The 11,022-nt window shown below is 40.3% G+C and overlaps 1 protein-coding gene across 1 annotated transcript in view; it reads right to left on the reverse strand.

The window, feature by feature from the left end:
• Positions 1-406: 406 nt before the first annotated feature.
• Positions 407-11,022, reverse strand: part of LOC117562727 (rho GTPase-activating protein 20-like) — a gene marked incomplete in the record, with an annotated part of 12,553 nt that continues 1,937 nt past the window's right edge. The window contains 12 exon segments of the mRNA XM_034240615.1: positions 407-1,619; positions 2,937-3,682; positions 4,900-5,011; positions 6,562-6,754; positions 7,148-7,260; positions 8,217-8,381; positions 8,502-8,674; positions 9,116-9,280; positions 9,556-9,622; positions 10,131-10,208; positions 10,389-10,473; positions 10,741-10,782. Coding sequence (XP_034096506.1) covers positions 942-1,619; positions 2,937-3,682; positions 4,900-5,011; positions 6,562-6,754; positions 7,148-7,260; positions 8,217-8,381; positions 8,502-8,674; positions 9,116-9,280; positions 9,556-9,622; positions 10,131-10,208; positions 10,389-10,473; positions 10,741-10,782 — 2,617 coding nt within the window.

Raw genomic sequence — 11,022 nt, forward strand, 5'->3', positions numbered from 1 at the left:
TAATGGTATACTAAAATCCATGTGAAAAAAAATTGCTTCTCACTGTTCTTAGGTCAAATATGTATATGCGATTAAAAATGCGATTAATTTCGATTAATTAATTACAAAGCCTCTAATTAATTAGATTAATTTTTTTAATCGAGTCCCGGCCTCTAATTAATTAGATGACTATATATATAGTTATATATCTATATATATAGTTATATATATAGTTATATATATATATCTATATATATAGTTATATATATAGTTATATATATATATATATAAATATATATATTTAACTATATATATATATATAACTATATATATATATATATAATATATATATAGTTATATATATATATATATATATAAATATATAGTTATATATATAGTTATATATATATATATAGTTATTGCAGGAAGAAAGTGATGCTCATTTAGCGTCATAAAGCAAGTGTAACCCTTAACCATCTATTAAGTGTACTTCTGAAAGCTGCCATGCTTCGACATTTAAATTTGAGGGCAAAAATAATCAAGTAAGTTATAAATAAAAACGTCTTTATTGGGGTAACCCAATGATTCATTATTAATAGGAGATGATATACTTGTTTACAATTTAAAAAAAAAGGCTACACCAAGTAATTTAAATTGGCAGGTTTTTCCTTTGGCCTGATATACCAACACAATTACGCATCAACGATCCACCAGTTTGGACTAGAATTCAAGTATTATTTCAATACAAATAAATGTTGTTTCTGCATTAAGCGTGTTCCCTGTCTGGCATTAAGCACTAGGCAAAGTTTAAAATGTACTTAAGCCGTGTTTGTTTTACCTAAGCAAACTAATTAAAGTGTTGAAGGCATACACCAAAAGCAGTCATGCATTTAAGGTGCGGAATATCACATCTAACCACAGCAGTGACGTCTCGTTTATTTCCTTGTTGCATCAAATCAAGATCACACATAAGACTCTTCAGCGAATAGCAGCTTCTCAAAGTCTGGTTCGGCGGATGAAGGATCGCTGCATCTCCTCAACCACTCCCTGCGATTCTCCATGAGGGCGAGCGCCACCTGCTGGCCGCTTTGGGGATTACTGCGCGGGTGAGAGGAAAAGTAGTCCCTCACTGTCTTGGTTTCACATGGGGAGAGGCAGAAATGGGACTGTGGTGAATCCACATGGGAGATTTTGAGTCCTGGGTCGCTGGGAAGTCGTGCTCGTGTGAAAGTGGAAGATCGATCCACGAGCACTCGCCCAGGTTCAGACCCTCGTCGCTTTTGGAGCATGGCGTCGCATCCTTCTCCCACGGATTGAGACTTGTGTTGCTTGAACAGCGACAAAGAAGGCCTGCTATGCTTGAAGAATAAAGACGGCGATGGAGGCTTCATTTCACTCTCTGCAGGGGAGTCTGAGGAGTGGATCCACAGGGAATTTGTGGGGATTTGAAGACTCCCTGTGGAGCGGTGATGTGTTGGTTGTCTCCCCTTCACATGGCCTCCTCTTCCTCCTCCTCTTCCTCCTCCTCCTGCATCTTTAGAGGATGATATGGGCATGGGATGGCTGATTGAGATCAGTTTTCTTCCTCCCTTTTCCCCCGCTTTTCCTTTCTCTGGTGCAGCTTTCCCAGTAAGTCCAGCCTGTTTGGTAGAAAACACAGAATGACATTTTAGTTTCTATTCACTTCTTATTGCAGTGACATTAAGTGTGAATTAAAACTCAAATGATGGTCGTTCTTTCGTTAAAAAAAGCAAAGTGAAGTTCCAGTTTAAGTCACGGTGTGTGCCCAGACTGCCTTTACACTAGGGATGCTCAATTAATCGTATTTTAATCGCGATTACGATTATGGCTTGCAACGATTACGAAAACAACGTCATCGAAATAAAACGATACTGTTCAAATGTTTTTTCTCCAATAAATTGATGTTTTCAAAGTAAATGGATAATCGTTTTTAATAATCGTGATATCAATTATTGACCCAGTGGAGTGAGTGGAATGTGTGGAACCAAAATGTTGGCTATATGTTAAGGAGTGTTCAGGTTGTGACAGTGCACTGCAACATGTCTGTTGACCTTGTTCATTGGTATTTATTATTTTGATATTATTTATTTAAATGTAGACATGAATGTATAATTTATTTTATATTGGTTTTTCAGTTGATTACCCTGAACGTATAACTCAACAGTTAAAAAGTTCAAATTATTATTTGTATTTGTTTTAAAGTAGAATAAATGGATGTTATCAAAGTCAATGAATAATCGCAATTAATAATCGCAATTACAATTATTGACCCAAATAATCGAGATTATGATTTTTGCCATAATCGAGCAGCCCTACTTTACACTACAGGCTGAGTAACAATAAGAATATATATGCAGTTATTGCAGGAAGAAAGTGATGCTCATTTATCATCATTAAGCGAGATTAACCCTTAACCGTTTACTTCGGAAAGCTGCTATGCTTTGACATTCAAATTTGAGGGCAAAAATAATCAAGTTAGTCATAAATAAAAACGTCTTTATTGGGACAATCAAATTATTCATGATATATATAGTAGTATTGGGAGATTATATACTTGTTAACAATATAATTATAGTGGCGACTGTGGCTGCGCGGTCGTCTTTCAACCAGAAGGTTGTGGGTTCGATCCCAGCCCGTACAGCCAACATGTCGATGTATCCTTGGGCAAGATACTTAACCCTGAGTTGCTCCCGATGGCCGACGGTGTGTGAATGTTAGGTCCTAGAGTAAGGTACACTGCTCTGTATGAATGGGTGTGAATGGGTGAATGACATGTAGTATGTAAAGCGCTTTGACGGGTCTTAAAGACTGGATAAAGCGCTATATAAGTACAGTCCATTTACCATTTACAATAAAAAAAGGCAATTTAAATTGGCAGGTTTTCACTTTGGCTTGATATATATATACTATCTTTACTAAATATCATCAATACTCACTCCAGTTTTGTCGTCTTCCTCCTTCTCCACGTTGTCTTGTTGGGTCAGTGACAGCTTCCGGCCTTTCTTCAGCCAAGAGTTTGGATGGAGGCCCCTGCAGACTTTTAATGTGCCCCAGTTTGGTGCTTCTTTTGCTGGGGAGCCTGGGTGTCCACTAGAGGGCAGGGCAGAGCTTACAGAGGAGGGAGAAGAGCCAGGGGGATAGCTTGGAGGGAGATGGTTCTTGTTTGGGTGAATCCCTCGTCGTTTGGCCCATGTTCGGTCACTGATATCGGAGTTGAGAGAGTCCAGGGAGGAGTGTGTAGCTGTGAGGGAATTTGTGGTAGAAAGGAGGCGAGGAGAGCTAATTTCCAAACCTGTTTTCCTCAGTGTCAACACCATCTCATCTTCTTTATCCTTACTCCTGGAGACACACGGGCGAAACTTAGCCACGTATTTAATCGCTGGCTCTGAGCATCTTCTCGGTCTGTGAGGAGATAGAGATTGTGCGTCATGAGTGGAGCTTGAAAAGTGTGCATGCTCCTTCTTCCTCCTGTTGCTCTTGCTCCCCTGCAGGTGTAGCTTCAGCCCCTGCATGTTTGTTTGCAGTAAATCTGGCTCTTGCTCGCAGTCGCTGAGCGTGAGGATGGAGTCCAGGCTGCCTTGGAGAGGTTTGGCTCGGCTGCAGAAACCCGGAGAGCTGCTGACGTCCAACTCGTTCTCCAGACTGTCGTAGGACGAGTCGGTCAGAGGGTAAAGCCACGAGTCTGAAGAGAGAGAGAGGGATGCAAAGACATAAACAAGACAGATGTAGGAACGATTTGAGTTTCATTCCACAGGCCATAAGACTATTAAACACCTGAACCTTTGAAAGATATATCATTCCATTTACTTGACTCTTCTTGCACTATTTCAATTTGATTTGTATTTACTTGCACATCTCAAAACATTCTCTTGCACTATTTATCTGTTCTATGTCCTATATATATATATATATATATATATATATATATATATATATATGTTGCTCTGTTGGAGGAGCCTGTGACTTCAGTTTTTCATTGCCATATCTACAATAAGGAAAGGCAATTTTATTTATATAGTACTTTTCAGCACGTGGCGATTCAAAGTGCTTTACAAAATAAAAGCAAAAGACATTTAAGAACAAATACAGCATAAATACATTATTAAAAACAGGCATAATAAGCAAAGATAATGAAATAAAATGAATAAATAAACACAGCAGGTACAGAATACATGACTAAAAGGCATACTGTAGTGTGAGTATGGGCTCAATTAAAAGCAGCGGCAAATAGGTGCGTTTTTTGTTTTAAAAATAGGAAGTGTTTCGGCGGACGTGCTCGATTTAGGCGGTTTGTCCCAAATTGTTGGGGCGTAATAACTAAAAGCTGCTTTTCCATGTTTAGTGGTTATTCTCGGAACAGAGAGCAGACCCGACCCAGAAGACCTGAGACTCCTGGATGCTTCATAGTGATGGAGGAGGTCGTCTATACCTCGGTCCTAAGCCATTTAGTGATTTAAAAACTAGCAGTAATATTTTAAAATCAATTCTTTGGCCGACTGGAAGCCGGTGTAAAGACTTCAGAACCGGAGTGACTCTAGTGTCAGTGAGGACTCGAGCAGCAGCGTTCTGAATCAGCTGCAGCTTTCTGAGAGATGTTTTAGTGAGCTCTGTCGAGTCTACTGAAGATAAAAGCATGGACAAGTTTTTCTAAATCCTGTTGCGACATTAGTTTTTTAATCCTTGATATATTCTTCAGGTGGTAATATGCAGACCTAGTAACTGTTGTAATGTGGCTGTTAAAGTCCAGGTCTGAGTCCATCACTACACCCAGATCTCTTGCTTTGTGAGTTACTTTGTAGTCTGCGATTACTTTGAATAATAAAGCCTTGAAACTTGAAAACCTTTCGATGATCCTTTAACTATAGGAAGTTACTTTTTATATTTCTGTTGTTTGTGTACCTGATCCCATCTCGTCAGTGAGTCTTTGTGGCGGTCCTCCGAACAGCGAAGACGGATCTTCCCCCAAAATCTGCTGACAGTGCTCGATCATAAACTTCACCAGCTCACAAACCTGCGGCAAACAAAGGGAACACTTTCAATAGTGTGACAACTGGAGTTCAATTAATAACAAGTGTAACAAATGTTGTTATCATCAATGTTCAAACTTTCCAAGGCTGGCTGAACCGCCTTTCTTCTCTTCCAGCAATAAGAGTGCATCATTTCTGAGCAGCGAGTACGACAATGAAGGTTAAAACGAGGTGTTTCTGCAGATCATTTCCCTCAACCGTTTGCTCTTTTCAAAAAGTCAAACCGTTCCAAGATAATACTTTTTATAAAGCCGATTCGAGACATTCTTGAGTAAGCTTGACCTGGTTTAAAGGAGTTAACAATGCTACTGTAATCAGGGATTAACACACATATATGTCAAAAACACCATGTGTGAATGATACTTATAAGCAGGGGTGCACATAACTTCTTTGCCCTGGTTCTCAAAGGAGCACCTGGAGATGTTGCTTGGTGCGCATCCTTAAAATGAAATAAACCGGACCTTTTGAGGGGGTCTTGACTTTATGAACTGGAGGGGGGGGGGGGGGGAGGTGCGCTAGTGAGCACGCTCATGAACTGTTCGCCGGAGCCTCGTTGTGCGGAGCGCATAAAGCAGACCCTTCACTCGATAGCGAGGGATCGCAGATGCCGTCACGCTCGCGGACGGATTAAAACAATTAAACCTAAATAGCTCGCGAATTATACTTTGGCGGCGGTTAATATACCTGGGCGGCCCGAGTAAAGTCTATGTGTGGGAAACCCTGCTATCTTACCAGTTCTTATGCAACTCGCAAATATCTCTCTCTCTCTCTTCTCTCTTTTCTATCTCTCTCTTCTCTCATCTCTCTTTTCTCTCTCTCTCTCAATGTTGGTGCGCAAATGCGTCTTTTTTCAAATGATCCGGTGCTCTTTTTTTGGCTGGGGTGCGCATGCGCACCTGCGTACCAGTTATGTGCAGCCCTGCTTATAACCCCAAATATCTGAGACATTCAGGCAATGAAGACGGAAATATTCTGTGAAATGTTTTGAAGATAATGAGAATTTTGGTAGTAATTAAAAGGCACAACTTTAAAGAGTATCAAGACACAATTAAGCGTTAGGATAGCACATAAAAGCATAAGAATACACCCTTCTCTCCAAAAAAAGGAAATTGATTGAAAAGGGAAACTAATTTAATCTTAGTAGTTTTGAAAATGTCTCCATTAGGTGCTCGAAATATTTTAAAACAAGCTTTTTGCCATGTTACTACTTCAAGATGTTCTATTTTTTATAAATTGTAGAGTAGAGTCCTGACACAAGGCCAGTAATAAGATATAATAATGTGGTTCCTTATTGTTTCTAAGGAACCACGTTATTATATGTTTTGCTTCTAAAGATGACAACTTTCTACGGCTTGTATGACCTGCAGACACAGCTAACACACTTTCTGAGCCGTGATACAAAGACTGATTTAATTGTGTTGCAACATTCAAACAATCCTGGGTGTCCGAGTCAGAATAGCAAGGCCAACTGTATCTCCGTCTGGGTCAAATTCCTCCAAGTATTAGCAAATGATATTTCCTCCCACTTTCTCACCCTCTTGGTTTCCTCTCCCTCCACCTCAGGGCTGCAAGGAGCTCCTGGAGCCCAAAGCATGCTGGGAGCGATGCACACGGACAAATTGAAGCTCGTCATCTGGTTTTCGTGGGCGTTGCCCTGGATACCGCGCAGCATTGCTAACAGGTAGCGTAGCAGCAGGGCGTTTTCTTTGGGAAGCCGTAAAATCATCCTGCAGAAAAAGAACAGTCGTATGTTAATATGTATGTATTCAAGATTCAAAGGTTTTATTGAGCACATCAGCTACAGTGTCGAAATGGCAATGAAATTCTTCTGCTGCTCCAACAATGCAACATATATCATAAAATACAAAATTGTGCAAAAAGTCTATATACATGTAAATAGAATATGATATGTACAAGAACAGAATATGAAATGAAATAATGTACATTAAGACACAATTAAATACGGTTTATTGCGGTGATAACTATTTCTATAAATAAGTAGGTTGCAAGTTGACAATGTTTATCAGGGGCATATATTTACTATAGTATGATATTGTGTTATTTCCAGTTGATATATATAGATTTAAATAATGCACAGTACAGTTTTAACATTACATCACCTCTTTACGTCCTGCAATTGTTCCTCTTCCTCCTCCTCTTCCTCCAGAACGTCCATCCACTCTTCATGCAGCTCACAACACAACAAGCTGCTTGGGATGCTGCGCAAGAAATCCTGAAAACAAACATCACTTTATCACACATGCATCGTTTCCTTAGTTTCTAGTGTTGATACTGTAAGTGTTCACATGCATGATTATGATTGATGTGTGTATAAGTGACCCCTTGTGTGCAGAAGCTCTCTGTTATCCCTGCAGATAATAATAATAATAATAATCCAGATTATAGTAACAAGCTAATCCAGATCCTCTGCTGTCTGTTCTGCTAACGTAGCTGCACGATACACAGAGAGGATTTACTTTCTGTTCTTACCGTTGTGGGTCAATTAGCTCACAAATAACATGATGCTACGATGACACGTGTTGCTATGAAGCTTCATTAGATATTAAATAATGTACTTATGTAAGAGAATTACAGAGCACGGAGCGGGGGGTGATTCCCCCCAAAAAACTAAGAATTTATAGGATTTAAATATAGAAGAAATAACCTAGGAAATAAATCCTTCAATATTGTTTATTACCAGTAGAATAAGGTGCTTTTTCTTATTATTTTGTCTATTGATGTTTAATTTAAATATATACATACACCCATACTGTTAGGGTGGCACCATTATAGGTGAAAGAATAATACAAATAATTACGAAGCAGGGGGTAGGGGGTGATTTTCCCTTAGAAAAACCTAAGAATATTTAAGATTAAAGTCGTAAATATAGAAGAAACAACCTACAGGTTATGAGAACATAATCAAATATTCCCAGATATAATAAAGTAATTAATTTATAAGAAATACATCTCGAATTCTCTGAGATTAAAGTCACAAATTCCCAATAAAACACAACTTGGATAAATAGTTTTTTTGATAGTAAACCACATTGGTTCCCTTCGCAGTGTATTATGCCAGCAGCAGATAACCAACTAATGAAATTATACTTTTCAATCAGATCTGGCATTAATGAAACTCTCGTGATTTGAACCCAGAAGCATGATATCATGATATCTCTAACTGTCTCACTTTAAAGACTCCGGCGATGAGGAAGACGTGGTCTCTCGTCAGAGGAAGTTGAAACTCTCCGCTGTCCAAAGAGTCCCGAAGTTCACGGACGGCTCGAGCTCCAGCCGGACGACGGAAGATCCCCCGCGTCCACGAACCCTCGTGGTAAAGGAACGCCATCATGTCCTAAAGAAGGGACAGAAAAATGTAATAAAAAGTTTTTTAAAAGTTTAAAAACAAACACAATTCTTGGTGAGAAAGAAGGATAAACAAGCTATGAAATCACTCCTTGTTTTTCCCACTCACCATCACGGGTTTCGGCAGAGCGTCCTCCACGCAGACGGAGCTCAGTGATTGGCCGAACAGAACGCCTCGGGGCCCGCTGGCGAGGGAAAGTTCGTTCAGGTGAGAAGAGGATCCTCTCCAGAAAGCCCAGGTGATGAGAGAGCGCTTCCTTTTGAACGGCTTCTGAGACAAATCTGAGAAGAAGAACACAGTATCCCAGAATGCATTAGCAATTAAGAGGATCATGATTGATTGATTGATTGATTGATTGATTGGTAGGTAGGTAGGTAGGTAGGTAGGTAGGTAGGTAGGTAGGTAGGTAGGTAGGTAGGTAGGTAGGGTAGGTAGGTAGGTAGGTAGGTAGGTAGGTAGGTAGGTAGGTAGGTAGGTAGGTAGGTAGGTAGGTAGGTAGGTAGGTAGGTAGGTAGGTAGGTAGGTAGGTAGGTAGGTAGGTAGGTAGGTAGGTAGGTAGGTAGGTAGGTAGGTAGGTAGGTAGGTAGATAGGTAGGTAGGTAGGATAGATAGATAGATAGATGCAAGAAATTCATGTAAATGAGCATTGTATACATAATAAAAAAGGATGCATGAGTAAAAACGACATTTTCATCCCTTTTTTAAACAGATATTGATCTCACCTGCAGATTCCTGCGGTGCTTCATTGATTCGAGGCTTCATAATGAACTGGCACTGCTTGTACACCTGCATCTGCTCCACCTGTCTGTCTGCCGCTCTGCTCCCCCCCCCCTGAGACCCCGCCTGTCTCACATGACTCATCTGGATACTGAAGGGAAACTCATGACCTGAGTGGGAGGACAAGAGGCAATGTAACTCCCCGCAGGCTGGTTAGAAAAACATGGATAACATCACATTATTAGTCAGCACACACACTGTGACCTCTCGCTTTCACCCTGCAGGAGATGCATTACAGAACACACACTCTTCTCCACGAATGAATGGTGCTAGTGTGTCTAAAAACATCTCACCCACGTGTCAGCGCTTAGAGCTTCTCAAACTGTCTCTGCAGAAGCTAAATAGAAATGACCTGAAGACTCAAAGTGGTCTTTGACTTACTGACCTATCAGAGGATAGGGGGCGTTGTCCCTCTTGGAGATGACCCACAGCTGGAAGTCTTTCACATTTCCCTGAGCAAAACACAGAGAGAGACGGTCAGAAAAGAAACACTCGGAGAACAATGCCTTTAAAACCACACAGTCGGTCATTTTAGGATAGGATTATCTCACACGCTGTGGGGTCATATCACATGCAACTTGCAGCTGGAAATAGGCTACAGGGCGTCTGTGAAAACGTTAGTTGTTCTGAGTTGTATGGCATGGATGATTATGTTGTAAAGACATCAGGGAAACCAGGACCGAGATCTTTCGAAATTTTAGGAGATACAACACAAAATGGAAGCCCTCATTACATAAACGCCTGCAGGTTAACATAATGAAAATGTATGTAATCAGAAACGGAGATATTTCAGCAGCAGTGTCAGGTCATTCAAATAAGTACCTTACTTAATACTTATAGTTAACCTGATCAATACATTTCGTTAAGTAGTTTTTAGCCGTTTACATCAGATCACAAACAGCCAGAGCATATGTTACAACACATGAAATACAATCCAATTAAAATATGTGTTTCACTCACTATGATGCCAAACTGCTGCAGGGCCAGGCGGATCACCTCATTGGTTGAATCTGAGTTGCTGACAGGAAGCGTCTTGGTCTAATTGGGATAGAAAGACATCGGGACAAACCAAGGCAAGAGGTGTAACTTCAGATATCAGTAATAAAAGTGACAGAGACAGAAAATCTTTAAACATCACATCATAGAAAGCTTGATTTAGAATAATATGGTGTTGGTGTGTACAATTCATCCTGTTAACATTACAGAAGGTAAACTTACAATAGCAAAAGTATTGATCCCCTTCCCATAGACCCTCAGAGGAATAGTTTTAGGTTCCTCCTTCTCCTTCTCTTCTTTTATCCGACTGGAAAGGAAGCAGAGAGGAAGCTTTACTCGTCTCTCTTCACACACACACACACACACACACACACACACACACACACACACACACACACACACACACCACACACACACACACCACACACACACACACACACACACACACACACACACACACACACACACACACACACACACACACACACACACACACACACACACACACACACACACACACACACACACACACACACACACACACTTTATGTTTATGCATGGAGGCAGAGTTTACCTTTTGAGAAGGGAGAGCCATCTCTCCTTCTGTTCTGCTGAGCTGAGGAGAACATGGAGAAGATGTCAGAATAGGGCTTATCCTGTCTGCTTTCTGATCGTTTGGCAATAAGGGCAGGTTTACAGCATCAACAACATATTTACTAATGAACGTAAACACATTTTGTACAGCCTCTGACGCAAGAAGATTCAAGGCTTTTATTGTCATTTGTACATTAGCTACAGTGTAGTTATGACAATGAAAAATGTGTGTGAGTGTGTGAGTGAGTGAGTGAGTGAGTGA

Source organism: Gymnodraco acuticeps, unplaced genomic scaffold, assembly GCF_902827175.1.
Source record: "Gymnodraco acuticeps unplaced genomic scaffold, fGymAcu1.1, whole genome shotgun sequence".
Taxonomy (NCBI): Eukaryota; Metazoa; Chordata; class Actinopteri; order Perciformes; family Bathydraconidae; genus Gymnodraco; species Gymnodraco acuticeps.